The sequence below is a fragment of the Hemibagrus wyckioides genome, linkage group LG20, assembly GCF_019097595.1.
Source record: "Hemibagrus wyckioides isolate EC202008001 linkage group LG20, SWU_Hwy_1.0, whole genome shotgun sequence".
In the NCBI taxonomy this organism is placed as follows: domain Eukaryota; kingdom Metazoa; phylum Chordata; class Actinopteri; order Siluriformes; family Bagridae; genus Hemibagrus; species Hemibagrus wyckioides.
The window spans coordinates 1,189,682-1,206,916 of record NC_080729.1 but is presented as its reverse complement, the minus strand read 5'-3'; the positions used below and the strand labels follow the sequence as shown (position 1 = coordinate 1,206,916).

General features: G+C 41.5%; 1 protein-coding gene across 1 annotated transcript; it reads right to left on the bottom strand.

The window, feature by feature from the left end:
• Window positions 1–1,541: 1,541 nt before the first annotated feature.
• shhb (sonic hedgehog signaling molecule b) lies at window positions 1,542–8,335 on the bottom strand. Its single transcript, XM_058418404.1, has 3 exons — window positions 7,854–8,335; window positions 5,299–5,560; window positions 1,542–3,802 (listed from the first exon to the last, which is right to left on the bottom strand). The coding sequence occupies exons 1-3, from the start codon at window positions 8,160–8,162 to the stop codon at window positions 3,117–3,119; spliced, it is 1,257 nt and encodes a 418-aa protein (XP_058274387.1). The 5' UTR covers window positions 8,163–8,335; the 3' UTR covers window positions 1,542–3,116.
• Window positions 8,336–17,235: the final 8,900 nt, after the last annotated feature.

Below are 17,235 nucleotides of genomic sequence, written 5' to 3'. Positions count from 1 at the left end.
GGCTTCATTGGATATTTATTATCCAGCCACCTTTACCTTTACACCTGAACTCTTCTGGTACACTAATAGAACCTTTTAAAAGAGCCACTGGAACCTTTTTTTTTGATCAGGGAACCCTGTTGAAGTGCATCGTGCCAGGAGTTTTTCTGATGGGTCAACAGTCTGTTGCTGGTTCTTCACAGAACCTTTAGGAGTTCTTTCCGGGCTGTTCACAGGTTCTTTCCCTTAGTTTAGGGTTCTTGGTGTATGAAATGGCTTGAGTTGGACCAGAGCAGGACATGTTTAAGGCTTCCCCTAGAGATCACACTGGATTAAAGAACCCTTAAAGAACTGTTTTTAGGGGTTTAATATTTAGCGTCTCTGTGCTTGGTGCACTCTTATTAGTCCTTTAAGGATTCATTAGATCATTGTGGGTTCTTATCTTCTACTATGATGAATTAAAAAGATTGTACTTGGAACCCTTTCTGATAACAAGCTCTGCTTTAGGGTTCTCCAGAAAATCTTTCATAATTCCTTCAGAGGGAGCGCTGAAGAACAGAAGTAGTGTAAAGAGAGCTGATGGACATGACTGGAGCAGTGGGCAGTGGCTCCACAGTGAGGTCAGATCACCAGCTGGTATCGTTTCAGTAACTGTTTGAACTGACACCCATCTGACCTGTGATAACAGCAGCTATGATACAGTGCCCCCTGGAGGGAGGGAGGGTTAAGGGCCTCGCTCAAGGGCCCAACAGTGGAGCCTGGTGGTGTTGGGGCTTGAACCCCCGATCCTCCAATCAACAACCCAGAGCCTTAACCACTTCACTGTACTGAAAGGCTTTTTAACAGAAACAGCAAAATATTGAGAAGATTTTCAGAAGAAATGATTCTCGTTTTTTTTCTCCATCTGTGAGCAAAATGTGCCGTTTATAGTTTATGTACTGTCTATAGTTTAGTGCAGTTACATTATCAGCCACCAGATGTCGCATGATATTTTCCATAATCACACTAAAAGACTTCTCTGGATTTTTCTTCACGGTGTTGTGAGGAAACAAATCCGCCGCTGAGGATAAATTAATGACACGCAAAAGCAATTTATTGACAAAATCGAAAATTAGGGCTTTTAACTAGAGATCAGAGCGCTGCGATTAAATTCTGATTTACCAAAGAAGGAAGAAAACATCAGTAAGTTGATGTAATTCATTCTAATGAAACTCGGGACCGCTCCGTCATTTGGAGTTATTTTATGCCACGCCTCTTTTGTGCACTAGTGTCCCATTGGAGGACTCTACCTAATCATCAGGTATGTTTTATAACCCCACACTCTTCAGTCAGGTAAAATGTAAAAATGCGACTCATGTAGTTTGTTTAGAGACATCAGACACTGCATCCTCATTAGCATAGTTTATTTTTTACAGTTTTGTACACATGAAATGAAAAAAACAAAACAGAAAAATCAGTTATTGGTGTAAATATACAATTAAAAATAAAACAGTTACACACTTTATCTTTAAATACACCGAAGACCTTTTTTTATTATATATCTCTCACTATTTCAAATAACGAAATGTGATTCTGTAAATAGTTTAGATCCGTCCAAAAAATCTAATATACAAATCTGTGTAGAAAAATAGAATTTATGAGTCGGACTATCCGGTAAAATAGAGCGGTCGGTCAGCATCCGGAGGAATTTAACGTCTCCTCCGTCTCTTCTCCGCGAATCCTGGATCCCATCATAGCGCTCCCGAATGATCCAAAAACAAATAAATTATTTAAAGAAACACGCTACCAGGATTCTCGAGTCACTAAAGACGTGATTCAAGGAGAAACATTTAATCAACACGTATTTCAGAACACGTTTCCTCACGTGTCCGTCATTTAGCTTCAGTCTGTTAGGCTAATGTCGCTAACAAGTAATGGATGTTTGTGAATACTGATTAGCTGAACACACACACACACACACAATCCAGTTACTTAACACAGTTTGAGATGAGTGTGTGGTGATTTATTCAGTCTGCAGTGTGAATGATGCTATCTGGTGTTCATACGTGTCCATTAGCCTGGCTAGCATGTGTAACGGATCTTCTAGTTGACCACATGTGAGGTAAATGTGATGTCTGTGTAAAACTCCCATTTGTTTTCCCTCCAAAACCGCTTCTTTTAGCAAATGCCACTGAGTAGAACATTTCAGTCCACTATGCTAATGCTGACGCTAATGCTAACACCGAATAAAGCCACAGTCACACTAGAAGTTTGAGGAACAGGAGTGTCACAGAGAAATGTCTCATGGAACTCTTAAGGTTCTCTCTAGACCCCTACAATAGAAAGAGCTCCAAGGAGAAGCTGAGAATCTCTATAGAACCCACGGTTCCTGGGATGTAGTTCTTGAGGGTTTCATTCAGACCTCACTGAATATGTGAACGTTCGAAGACTCATAAAGGGGTTCTGCTTGGTACCGTGTCTGATAAGTGAGGAACACTCTTAAAAAAAAAAAACATCTCTTAAATAAGCCTGGTGTAAGCCCTGAACTCTCCTGGTACGCTAAAAGAACCGATGGAACCTTTTTCTGGTCAGAGAACCCTGTTGTAGGATGTCATAAAAGGATGCTAGGGCTTCTTCCTGATGGGAAAACTGTCCCCTGTCCATTTTGGAGCCATTTAGCAGTCACTTTGCGTAGGGAGAATCTGGATTTTGCAGACTATAGAAATCCAGGTCTGATTATTTCACTGTGCAGGAACTGACCAGTCTGTCCACTGCTGGAACTCTGTGGGGTTTTCCTCCTGATTCGCAACAAAAACAGCTGGAAAACTGAAATAAAACATTGTTCATGCCTGATAAAATTAGCACATCCTCTGTTCTGCACTGAAAATATAAAGGCTCGTCTCTTCAGACATAAACGCAGCCTGTTCTGCTAGTTAGCGATGCTGTGAATTAGCACGTCACACGTCACCAGAGAAATTTACTCACGAGTCTGCGGCATGATGCGACTGACCGCGGCAAAGCTAGCATGACTGGGTCTTAGAAGTGAACAGGCACCGATTATCCCAAGTGCACCATGCTAACCGGTGTCTGTTAGCTCTCGTTCGTAGTTAGCAGAATTTGCATTTTGGACTAAAACCTTCCTGTAAGTGGTGTGAGTCTCAGCTCGAGCCGGAAATCCCAAGCGGGTGGAAAGAGTCTCGATCCAGCAGCCACGTTCCGACATGCAGCAGCATCTTGGGATACCAGTGAATCCCATCTTGCTGCGAGGTAGCATTTGAATCCGGTGTCATCCAGCGCCACCACGAGGTCGGCGTGAGAACGCGGCTCAGGCGGAGCGGCGCGAAAGCCCGGTGCACCCAGCGGTGCGCCTCCACAGCAGCGTAGCACGACGCTAACACACCGTCCACCACGATGGTCCCGTGCACGGTAAGTGGCGCGTATGATCCCCTGTCCTCCACCGCGTACACTCGCTCTACACGCGCACTCCTCAGACGTCCTTGTCCCTCCCACACAAACACTTCCTGCCCCGCTTTCACTCCGCTCGCAAACTTCGCCGCCATCCCCGAGGCGGCTGATTCGTCCCGCACGAACACCAGGTGCGCCGCCGTGAGCCTCAGAGTCACGTTCGGCTTCTGCGTCTCGAGCACGAGGAACGTCCGGCGCAGCGTCACGTCCCGGTCCAGGAAGGCGATGAAGTCGCTGTACACGACGTTTCCTTGCTCATCTGCTGCGAGAACCTTCTCGCCTTCCTTCAGATCCTCCACGCGCTTCCTGCTTCCGTCCGAGAGCTGGACGAGCGCGGATCCCGGAAAGCAGCCGCCGGATTTAGCTGCCACGGAATTTTCTGGTGTGAAAGAAAAACAATAAAATAAACAAATACAGCTGTGAGATGGCGAGCTTTTTGGCTGCTGTTCCTGAGTTTATAGCTGCTATAGTGGAAGTGAAAACAGGAACAGGAAGAGAGTTTTTTTAACTAGAATCATTCAAAATGGGTGCCGTGTCTGTGTGTAGAGCTTGTTGAAATATAGAAACAGACTCGGAGCGGTTTCTTACTGGGAGACAGACGGCGGTTTTGTAATCTGGCGGTGTCGGCTCGGGTCAGGTGTGTTAGCGGCGCACAATACGCAGTTGTGATGTAAATGTTTGTGTTGTGAGACGCAGTGGCTGCTGATGGAGCGCTAATTGAAAAGCAGGAGGCGTTTTGTCATTCTAATGGAGTCTGCAGGCTGCTCCGGCTCCGTCCCAGCTCGTTTATTTAGGTGTTTGTTTCAAAAAGTCTTGTGTGACTGTTTGCTCAGGTGCACACACACACACACACACACACACTGACTGCAATACACAGCTCAGAGCAAACAGGCCTCACGCCAGGCATTTGTATTATAATCGCCTAGCAGATGTGTGTTGATTGACACACACCAGAAATCTGTGGCTTAATCCCCGATTCTCTCTGTGAATACACGAGCAGGAATGAAGCCAGTCGCTCAAGCTGCCAAGCGGACAGTGAGGAATAAACACCGAGGAAAAAACGGTTTCATTCTCCCAAAAACAGTATAAAAGAAATGGTAAATCTGTTTTCTTTAAACTTCCGTACGGTTCAGGCTCCTGACACCGACATGATCAAACCTGCACACCGTCACACACTCGCACTACTTTATTCATTTCTTTTTATTTATCTTGTTATTGATGTCTGTCTTCTTTTACATCTTTGTGTAAATGTGATTAAAAAACTGAATTAAACGTTTGGTTTTGGAATTCAAAATAATAAACATTTTGAAAAAAATATTAAATAAAAGGATTTAATGTTCAGCTGCATGAGAGTTAAAGGCTGCAGGTGAACAAGAGCAATTTTCTAAAACTGCTAAAAGTTGTGAAAAGTTAAACTGATTTTTGATGGAAGACTGAATAAAAACTGCCGATTATTTCTACATTAAATCACACACACACGGCTTCAGTGATGCGCTTCAGGACACGTGAGATTTCAGTCATCTCTAAACACCGACTGCACGTCACAGTGGAGCTGAAATGATTTATTATTTATTATTTTTTAAATGCCATGTGGTAGTAAACAGTGTATGTTATAGAGATGATGCCACTGTTCCAAGGTTTTAAACATGATTCTGAATATTTTATAGATTTTATTGCAATATTGTGGTGTTTAAGTGAGATAGGCTTTCATTCTATCTTCAAGTTCCATTTTAATTTAATAATTAAGTTTATTATTATTTTAATACAGTGAAAGTGAGAGGCAAGGAAATAACAGCGCCCTCTAAAGGCAGAGATAATGAAATTATTTTCAGTATATGAAGAGAAATGAAGAGGTGAGGTCGAGTTGTTTCTCACCTGCTTTTACGGAGCAGTGTATGTGTGCTTTGGATTCGTAGTAAACCCAGTCGAATCCGGCCTCCACGGCGAGTCTCGACAGCATCCCGTACTTGCTCTTGTCTCTGTCCGAGGTCGTGATGTCCACCGCTCGGCCCTCGTAGTGTAAAGACTCTTCGAAATGGTTGCCGTCTTCGTCCCAGGCCTCTGTAACGCGTAGCTTGACCCCTGGCCACTGGTTCATCACCGAGATGGCCAACGAGTTCAGCTTGTCTTTACATCTCTGTGAGAGACGGAGACGGCTGTGTGAGAACATGCTGAACAGAAGGTTATTGATCTGCTCCGGTCTGAGCTCTGAAGCAGGTTGATTAATGCAGCATGAAGACAGAACCGCTTAACAACAGCTCTGGCAAAGTTCCCAAAAAACTCAAATGATGATCTGTTTTTCAGCTAATGAGCGGCGGAGTTGACGGTAACTCTGTAAGCGGTCGTATTGTATGGTAACGACACCCCAAGCCCCGGGGTTATTGGGGTAAAGTGGAGCTTGGTCATGTGCCACATATGGAGACTTTGATCAATAACGTAGGGGAAGTTAAATGGAGCTGAAAAAAAATCCAATCTAGAATTAAGCTAAATCCCAAAATGGCAGCCAACTGGATCTTCTCCACACCACATGACTGTAAAAACGATCGATTAATACCTAATATATATGGATTACGAAGCAGGAACACAAATACCTCACTAGTGGACATGTAGGAAATGTCCTAGGGCACAAACACACTGATTTTATACCATATCAAGTGCACTTGTATAGGGATAATATCTCAAATGGCCTCTTTTAAACCTATAGGTCTAGTGCACTTAAAACCCACTAACTGCCCCGTATCCCTTTTATCAGCTTATATTTAACACCCTTTGTAGGGTCTAGGGGACAGGATGAGGAATTAGAAAGAGGCTCATTACTTTATATACAAGAGCCCTTAATTTATACCTTGTGTTGTGCACGTATATAAGGGGCAGAAGATTGTCTGCACCGTTTTCTGACGAATTCAGTTGGTAGTGTTTCCCAAAATATAAAAATTAGTAGCTGAATTTAAACCGCAGCGGCACTGACCGGCAGTCACCGAGGATGGACGGATGAATGGATGAATGAAAGAGCCGCATTTTTTCAGTGAGCTTTATCTCAGGCTGCTTCTGCAGACCTGGTTTGTTGTTTTTGTTTAGATCACGTTAGATCTCTTTATTCTGAGGATGTATTTTTCATTCCTACTCAGAAGTGCAGAGTTTTAGTTTTAATGATCCTGTGTTGTTCTTTCTCTTCAGATCTACACTCAGTGAGCCTCCATCTGACTGACCGTTTCTTTGTAATTATAATGTTACAGTCCCAGTTTGGTGTACGCTGTTCAATTGGTCCATAATTCATCATTTTTCTATAGAACTTATTCTCTAGAGGGTTTCTTGTTTATTTAAGCCTCTGTGTTTTGTATAAATGTCTGTGATGAACAGAAACAGACATGCTTTAAACTCTGCAGTTTAAACTCAACACACTGATGTGATTCACCAAAACCATCTCCAGATCAGAGAGAGAGAGAGAGAGAGAGAGAGAGAGAGAGAAGGGGTCATGCCTGATACTGGCCTCATTACACAATAACCCATAAGTGTCCTGTGATTGGTACCTGCCTTAAGCACAGCTTGTTATGATGGATGTGTCATCGTTACCTACTGCATATGGAAATCTTTATATATGGATATGAAACTTTATCACAGGTTATTACATACACTTAAAATCTTGGGATAGGGTTAGGGTTTGTAACTTTGTTTAATATATTATTATTATTATTATTATTATTATTATTATTATTATTATCACAGCTCAGGTTCATTTATTTAGAGATTATTTAGCTTTTTAATTATTATTTATTATCCATCTTGTTTATTTTCTGGAATCATGATTCTCTCTGGTGTGTTTAATGTAAGTTTGACATGTTTAGATCATATTAGCAGCAGTTCTGCCTAATTTTATTTAGTTTATTATCAGATTTATGAAGTTATTAGATCTAGATGAAAGTTTACATTTTTTGAACACTGATTTATTGATTGATTGATTGATTGATTGATTGATTGATTGATCTACCCTACCTCCTTTCTAGCACTCAAGTCCAGTTTACAGAGTATGAACACAAAGTAAGGTCTCAGTAATCAAATAAATAAAGAAATGAACAGAAGAGAGCTTCTTTTAGCTGAGATTTCATTTGAAAGAATTATTTGTGGTCCTGAATTCCACTTAAGAAAATACTGACTAAAAACTAATATATAATAAACTAAAAAGTATTTTAAAAACGGAATGGATATAAAAATTTATTTATTTATTTATTTATTAATTATTTTAGTCGTTCATCTTTTGGCCAAACGTCAGAGTGCAGACTTTTTAAATTTAAGTTGAATTTATTTATTTATTGATTATCCAGCGGCACTTTGCATATCCCCCCCACCACCACCACCACCACCGAAAACCACACACTTTATAAAATCCAAAGTTATTAATAAATAAAGGTCACCCCCGCCCCGCCCTGTACCTGGGTCATGAGTCGGTCTGCGTTGGTGTTCTCCTCGTCCTTGAAGATGATGTCGGGGTTGTAGTTCGGTGTGAGCTCCTTGAAGCGCTCCGAGTTGCGCGTAATTTTGCCCTCATACTTCCCGCTCGCGCCCAGCGTCTTCTCCGCCACGTTAGGGATGAACTGCTTGTAGGCGAGCGGAGTCAGTCTCTTCGGGTTCCTGCGCTTGCCGTAGCCCCGGCCCGGACCGCAGGCGCGCGCGCAACCGGCCAGCAGCACGCACACGGACGAGACGAGTGCCAGCTTCCGGAGCAGCAGCGTCAGGTCCATGTCTGCCTCCCGTGTGCGTCTGTGAGCTTCAGATCATTCACCGATGATGCCACGACACCTGCACTGCCGCCTCCAGCTTTTCACGTTTTGTCGCGCCTGCTCTGCCGTGTGCGTGTATGCGCGCGTCCGTCTCGGTGTCCGCGTGTGCGCTCTCGCAGAGCAGGTGCAGGAAGCCGCTCTCACCGGGTCTGTGCGCTGGAGTGTATTGGGGATGCTGGAGGAGAGGGTGTGTGTGTGTGTGTGTGAGCGCAGTGACAGCTCATTGGCTGAAAACACTTCACACACTCCGACCTGTAACTCTACTGTAACAGTGTGAGATCATCACAGAGGTGCAGGTGAGTCACATCCACACTGCTTAGATCCTCAAATCCTCAGATCCTCTTTACCCGAAACAAACCAAACCGGGTCCAGTGGGTCAGTCACATCAGCACCTCCTCCTACATCTTCTCAGAGATCAGCACTGATCTGAAACACAACTGGACTCAACATGTTTCATTTAATAAACACATCAACACTTTGCATAAGTATTCACCCCCCTAAGACTCTAGTGTTATAATTTGGAACTAAAATGGGCTTCATGTCGTGAATCTACACAATACTGACCATCCTCAGGAATTTTTTAAAACAAATAAAACCTGTAGATTTGAGGTTTGGACTCACTCCATGGGTGACGGTTACAGCAGCAAATTCTTATCCTGCTAATGAAGAATGACATCATCAGCATATTTTGTCAGTTTTTAGTCATGAGTAATTATTTTTTATCTTTCAGTTCAGTTAAATAGTTTCAGTGGCTCAACATCCCTGTACTAGCCTGTGCCCAGACTCTGGGGTCAGAACCGTTACCCAGCTTTTGTCCCTGTAAATGTTTCACATGGAAATGTGGATCTAGTGACCTTTAACGATAAAGTAAGGCATATAAATGCACACTGGCTAGAATAAAGCTTTAACGTATGTATTTTCTAACATAGTTAAGATACAGCAAAAGGTAAAAAAAAAATGTGTGTGTATCGTGTGGATGGAGTCTCCATTCTCAGCAGTTTGTAAAAGAGGTAAAAAAAATATGTAAAAATCAAATCTCCAAGAGAAATAAATCACTTGCTTTTATAGGAAAATAACACACTTCCAGGTTTTTATCACACGCAGCTCGAGTCTTACTCTTTGTCCGAGGCTATAAGGTCCTGAGCGCTGACTAGAGCTTTACTCAACACACTTTACACTCCTTGTCATCATGGGACTTTCTCCAAACCATTGGCGCTCTCATGTAAGTCAGCAGCTAGCCTACAGGAGCAGACGGCAGGCTTAAAGGATTAGTTCAGCCAAAAAAACATCGACTACCATTTTGTCTAAAAGTGTCGGAGAGCTAGTCGGAACTGGTTAGCATGATATGACAAATTCTATGCTAACTCTCCTCGTCGTCTGTTGCACTGTGTTCATTACTCTGTTAGCATGAGAATCAGTTTGTGACACTGCTAGCTCGATGCTAGCTCATGATCTCGCATCTAACACACATTTACACTGGTTTACATAATAAATTTAAGCTTTAAACTTTTTGTTATAACACGTAAACAAGACCTGACGAGTTTAGTCTGTATATATAAACATTAATACCCTACAAAGCACACACTACTGTTGCCACCACTCAGAAGTAGTGCCCAAAGTAATTGCCCCCTCTTCACAGGATCACACCAAATTCTCATTCTTTCACATATTCTGGCTCATATAACATTTTTTCCAGGTCAACCAGCATATGTCAGTGCCAAGGAGAATCTGAGGGTCTTTATCAGCGTCCTTTTTAACAATAAGGTGATTGGTTCTTTCCTGACTGAGGGGCGGGATTTGCCGCCATATTGAGATTTACTCGACTCAGTGTTGCTCAAATGATCTCAAGTCCAATATAAATGAACTAAAATGTGTTGTTTCAAATAAATAACCAAATCTAGCACAACAGAGAGCAGAGGTTTGCAGGAAAAATGCAGGAGTTAATGATTCTAAAATGAAATGTAAACAAAAAGACTGCAGGGTGTTCACCTGAGTCTTTATGGGAAAAGTTTATATCTAACGACATCATTAGATAACGAGGGCTGAGATGTGTACGTGTATGTGTGCGGCTATATCAGAGCAGATCACTGTGTGTGTGTGTGTATCAGATCTCATATCAGTTTTGTTCTATTCCTATAACTGTGTTCATTCAGATATTAAAAACTGAAGCTGATCCCAGAGCAGTTCTGCGTTTCTGAAGCTCACCAGGAGGCTTAGACACCTTCCAGAAATTAAACAATTTAAAAATATAACTCCTGAGAGTTGAAAACATCTCTCTCTCTCTCTCTCTCTCTCTCTCTCTGTTTTATGTGGCCTGATGTTTCTTCTTTTCACACTCTTTAGAAATCATTTTTCCTCCCTGATTCCCGTCACCCAAAAGGAATGAACTCTGAATTCATGACACCTTCCCTGTTTGGACTTGCAGTGGTTCCACAAAATTTGTGTGTAAGTGAGCAAAGCATCACCATCACACCTTCCGGTGAGGGCAGAAAGCCAGCAGCTGGGCAAAAAAAACAAACCCTCTACATAAATTTCATTTTATAGAAACTCCAGTCAGACAGACGCTGTGTCAGATCACTCCATCACTCAGACGGACAAATGTCTCTGATTTATACACGTTAAACATTTCTAATGTATTGTGGATTTAAAGAGGGATGTGTTCATTATAGAAGTAATAAACTATGTTTGTGTGTGTGTTTGTGTGTGTGTTACAGGATGGTGTGATGAAGCTGATTATTTTCCCCAAGACCCTGAGTGTTTTATTCCACTAGCACAGTGTGTTGTTTTTATCTGTTTAGAGTTACATAATTTACATTTGAAACTAGTTCTCATTTTGTTTCCTGAGGCTGTAACAAGTGCGTTTCCATTTTGTCTCTGAGAAACCACACAGAAGTGTAAGCTCTGAAGATGTGGGAAATGTAAAGTTTGTAAACTTCACCTCTGACTGTTACACAGCGCTGACACTGGAGACTCCTTCCATAATCATTTTTGACCATTTTTGAGATCATCTGTGAGACTCACACACTCGTGATTTTGCTCTGTATTTGATGGACGGCTGTCAGGTCCTTCTGGCACAAAGTAAACTCTCACATATTCGTCAGAAAGCCGAGGTTAAGTCCGTAAAGCCCACGGCGACATGCAAACGTGACGTGAAGGACCCTGACTGAGGGATGAGTGTCTGAGCGAGAACGTCGCAGTGACACGCTTTACGTGTTTCGCGCTCCTGTGTTTTACTCGTGAGTTTGAGAAATGCCTGGTTTTGACAGCATTCAAACGGCAAACATGTTAAAGAAACACTTCCTGATGAAGGTGTGTGAGAGTGAAGAGACGAAGCCCATCCTCCGACAGTCAACACCAGGGATGAATGAAGCGGCAGCTACTTGTTACACTTGCAGTTGAATCGAGCAGTGAACCCAAACGCATCTCAGCCTCTGTGTTTGATTGTTTAACGAGCTCTCGGTAGCCAGTCGTCATCAGGTGCTGCTGAAGAGACCTGTTTCCGCTGCTGCTTTTAGCTCGGCTCAATACCTGTGGACAGCTCGCTCACTGGACCCTGTTAACCTGACAGCCAGGTGGCCTTTATTACCAGCCACAGGAAGCGTTCGGCCTGACGAGGAAGAGGCTCCTGTTTAAGTGTCAGAGGAAAAAAGGCTAATGACTTTCTCCTCTCTGGCTCGAGGTCTTGTAGCTGTTAATGAGCCGGCAAATCAAATCACATCAATCTCACTCGTCAGTCATGTATTCGACATAGTGAAGAAGAATAAAGTAGCAAGTGTGAATATCTGAGCTGAGACTCCTCACTTTTACTAACAGCAAAATGTTGCCTGTATTTCCTTTATTTCGGCAGAAAAGTTTAATGTAATTATTATTAAAGGCATATTTTCTTTACAGCATTTCTTTGCATGTACCCAAGAAGTTTCAGAAGTAAATCTTTAGCAAGGTTTATTTCATTACACTGTGAAAAACAAATTTACTATCCACAAACACTCAAGAAGCTAATTCAGTCAGTTGTTATTTTAAGACACGAAGGTCAGGTGTTCTGGAATAGTTCTTGCAAGAACAGTATTGTCAAGTGCATTTGCAAAACCCATCAAGCACCATGATGAAACTGGCTCACATGAAGACCATCCCAGTAAAGCAAGACCAAAACTGACCTCTGCTGCAGAGGAGAAGTTCATTTAGAGTTACCAGCCTCAGAAATCACCAATTAACAGCACCTCAGATTAGAGGCGTTATGAAGGCTTTACAGAGCATCAGTAGCAGACATATCTCAATATCAACTGTTCAAACGACATTATTGTGGATTTTGGCCACCTTCAGCAATGTAGAAAGAAATAAACATCAGGAAAGACCATGGGATTAGAAGATGTGTCCAAACTTTTGACTTGTAGTGTATATCTGAGGAGAATTAGCTTATATATCTGAGGAGAACCAGCTATATATCTGAGGAGAACTAGCTATATATCTGAGGAGAATCAGCTATATATCTGAGGAGAATCAGCTATATATCTGAGGAGAACTAGCTATATATCTGAGGAGAATCAGCTATATATCTGAGGAGAATCAGCTATATATCTGAGGAGAACTAGCTATATATCTGAGGAGAACTAGCTATATATCTGAGGAGAATTAGCTATATATCTGAGGAGAACTAGCTATATATCTGAGGAGAATTAGCTATATATCTGAGGAGAACTAGCTATATATCTGAGGAGAACTAGCTATATATCTGAGGAGAATCAGCTATATATCTGAGGAGAATCAGCTATATATCTGAGGAGAACTAGCTATATATCTGAGGAGAACTAGCTATATATCTGAGGAGAATTAGCTATATATCTGAGGAGAACTAGCTATATATCTGAGGAGAATTAGCTATATATCTGAGGAGAACTAGCTATATATCTGAGGAGAACTAGCTATATATCTGAGGAGAACTAGCTATATATCTGAGGAGAACTAGCTATATATCTGAGGAGAATTAGCTATATATCTGAGGAGAACCAGCTATATATCTGAGAAGAATTAGCTTATGTATCTGAGGAGAACCAGCTATATATCTGAGAAGAATTAGCTTATATATCTGAGGAGAACCAGCTATATATCTGAGAAGAATTAGCTTATATATCTGAGGAGAACTAGCTATATATCTGAGGAGAATCAGCTATATATCTGAGGAGAATCAGCTATATATCTGAGGAGAACTAGCTATATATCTGAGGAGAATCAGCTATATATCTGAGGAGAATCAGCTATATATCTGAGGAGAATCAGCTATATATCTGAGGAGAATCAGCTATATATCTGAGGAGAATCAGCTATATATCTGAGGAGAACTAGCTATATATCTGAGGAGAACTAGCTATATATCTGAGGAGAACTAGCTATATATCTGAGGAGAATCAGCTATATATCTGAGGAGAATCAGCTATATATCTGAGGAGAACTAGCTATATATCTGAGGAGAATCAGCTATATATCTGAGGAGAACTAGCTATATATCTGAGGAGAACTAGCTATATATCTGAGGAGAATCAGCTATATATCTGAGGAGAACTAGCTATATATCTGAGGAGAACTAGCTATATATCTGAGGAGAACTAGCTATATATCTGAGGAGAACTAGCTATATATCTGAGGAGAATCAGCTATATATCTGAGGAGAACTAGCTATATATCTGAGGAGAACTAGCTATATATCTGAGGAGAACTAGCTATATATCTGAGGAGAATCAGCTATATATCTGAGGAGAACTAGCTATATATCTGAGGAGAACTAGCTATATATCTGAGGAGAACTAGCTATATATCTGAGGAGAACTAGCTATATATCTGAGGAGAATCAGCTATATATCTGAGGAGAACTAGCTATATATCTGAGGAGAATCAGCTATATATCTGAGGAGAATCAGCTATATATCTGAGGAGAACTAGCTATATATCTGAGGAGAACTAGCTATATATCTGAGGAGAACTAGCTATATATCTGAGGAGAACTAGCTATATATCTGAGGAGAACTAGCTATATATCTGAGGAGAACTAGCTATATATCTGAGGAGAACTAGCTATATATCTGAGGAGAACTAGCTATATATCTGAGGAGAATCAGCTATATATCTGAGGAGAATCAGCTATATATCTGAGGAGAACTAGCTATATATCTGAGGAGAACTAGCTATATATCTGAGGAGAACTAGCTATATATCTGAGGAGAATCAGCTATATATCTGAGGAGAACTAGCTATATATCTGAGGAGAATCAGCTATATATCTGAGGAGAACTAGCTATATATCTGAGGAGAACTAGCTATATATCTGAGGAGAACTAGCTATATATCTGAGGAGAATCAGCTATATATCTGAGGAGAATCAGCTATATATCTGAGGAGAACTAGCTATATATCTGAGGAGAACTAGCTATATATCTGAGGAGAACTAGCTATATATGTGAGGAGAATCAGCTATATATCTGAGGAGAACTAGCTATATATCTGAGGAGAATCAGCTATATATCTGAGGAGAACTAGCTATATATCTGAGGAGAATCAGCTATATATCTGAGGAGAATCAGCTATATATCTGAGGAGAATCAGCTATATATCTGAGGAGAATCAGCTATATATCTGAGGAGAACTAGCTATATATCTGAGGAGAATCAGCTATATATCTGAGGAGAACTAGCTATATATCTGAGGAGAACTAGCTATATATCTGAGGAGAACTAGCTATATATCTGAGGAGAATCAGCTATATATCTGAGGAGAATCAGCTATATATCTGAGGAGAACTAGCTATATATCTGAGGAGAACTAGCTATATATCTGAGGAGAATTAGCAGCTACACGAAATCTAATCAGTGAGGTGATGAAAGCTAGATATTAACTCAGTCAGAGATCCAGTACTTATTTAAAAACTGTACTGTAGTGATGATGAAGTGATTATTTACACAATACCTGGCTAAAAATCATCTAAAAATATTTTAGCTCGTGTCACAACTAGCTGCTTAGTGCTAAGTGGAGTAACGTACACCATGGAAACGATCAGCTAGCTGTGTATATATGTGCATGTGTGTGTGTGTGTGTGTGTTTGTGTGTATGTACAGTATGTATGTGTGAGTGTGTGCGCACTAGCAGTGTAAAACATTAGCATGTAAAGCATGGGTTTAAGACTACATCATATGTTTTTATCTTGACTTTAGTATAAATAGGAAATATTACTCTAATAAAACTGCTTAAAGCTGCTGAGGATTTAAGCAGTGTGTGTCATGCGAAAGCTGCCCAGTTACACAAGATGTACAGTACACACCCCGTTACAGTGGTATATGTGGACATGCAGGAAGCTGATGTGTTTCCACAGATTTCTTCAGTATTGATGATTTTGGTGTTTTGTGTGTTTCGTATCTACAGAACTCCAGAGTCAGCGTCTCTCCTGCAGCGATCAGATCTCCTCCAGACAAATAATCAGAGACAGAAGCCGTGTGAGTGTTTGATACGTGATGGACTAAAGTCAGAGCGCTGGGATAAACACGTCTTGTGAAAACGAGCGGCGCCTTTCATTAGCTCGCAGTGTCAGGCTGCGGTTTGGATCGAACCGTCTGTCGCTATAGTAACCATCAGTGGCGAGTGATTGCGCAAGGTGAGGTGAAAGAGTTCTTTGTGGGTTTTTTTTTCCTCTCCGAGCTGCCGAAGCCAGACGAGATCGATAAAAAGGCCGAGGTGATGAGGATCGGCGCTGAAACCCGCTAGCTCACGCTCCATGCTCGGCATTTGTCCTGAGTCATTACCCATAATTCCACAGCACGGGAATACAGAGAGAGGATGGAGGCCGTGGTGTGCGTGGTTTAGGGCTGCGTTTGTTTTCACTACAAGGTTTCTATTGATCGTATGAAACTATGGGCTGATCTTAGATTTCTGTCACTGTAGAAACTCGGCTAAGCAGAAATGATTAAAAACATCAAGAATTTTAGTTAGCCAGAGCGACTTTGATGGATTAAACATCAACCACAATGCTTTTACTGTTAACTTCATTTCTTTACACGTCTGTACGGAGGTAAAGTCACGTGGTGAGATCAGCATCGCAGGAGACAAAAAACTACTGCTAGCTAAAAGATTTTAGCTTTATTTTTGTGAGGTCATTTTAAAGTACCATGAAGTACAGACCTAAAAAACAATACTTCAATAAAGTGTGCTTCAGTTTAGTGTGCTTCAGTTTAGTGGTTCACTGAAACGTGTTACAGTTAAGTGTACTTTGGTAAGGTGTGCTTCAATTAAGTGTGCTTCTGTTAAATGTAAGTGTTTTTCTGTTTGTATGTGCTTTGATCAAGCTGTGCTTCAGTTAAGTGTTCTTCTCTTAAGTGTGCTTTGGTTGAATAGCTTCAGTTAAGTGTGCTTTGGTTGTCCCTCTTAAAGGTTCTATGGAGAAGGTTAGAGTCTCTCTATTTGAAATCAGAACCTGTTTATTAAGAACTCTTTAATATGGAGTAAACTCTTGCAGAACCCTGAAGATCACTCACTTCTCTACATTTAAGTTCAGTCTGGAATCCCATTGTAGGGTTCCACATAGAACCTCTCAGGGTTTCCCCCGCAGTATAAGTGAGGAACTGTTAGAGCTGTGTGAGAGCTTTAAAGATTAAGAGTGGATGGTACAGTGGAGTGGACGGTGCAGTGGAGTGGACAGTACAGTGGAATGGACGGTACAGTGCTGCAGTGAGTGAGAGTGCAGTTTTTTTCTTGTTTGTTGGAGAAACAGGCCAGAGATCTCCGGAGCTCTGCAGATTTAAACATTGTTTTCAGTCTAATTGCGAGAAATGAGGAAAGCAGATTAGAGGCGAGGCAGGAATGCCAGAAATTCCCGATCCGTGTCAGGGTAAAGCCGCTGCGGTAAGCTGCTGTGGCCTGATGCTTGTGCTGCTTAACACTGCTTAAGTGTTGAGGTTCAGTAGACTGGACGCACCGTTAGCATCCTGTCAGAACCACTATATTATACAAAGTGCTGAGACTGGAGACTCCTTCCATTAATGATAAAAGGGGTCTT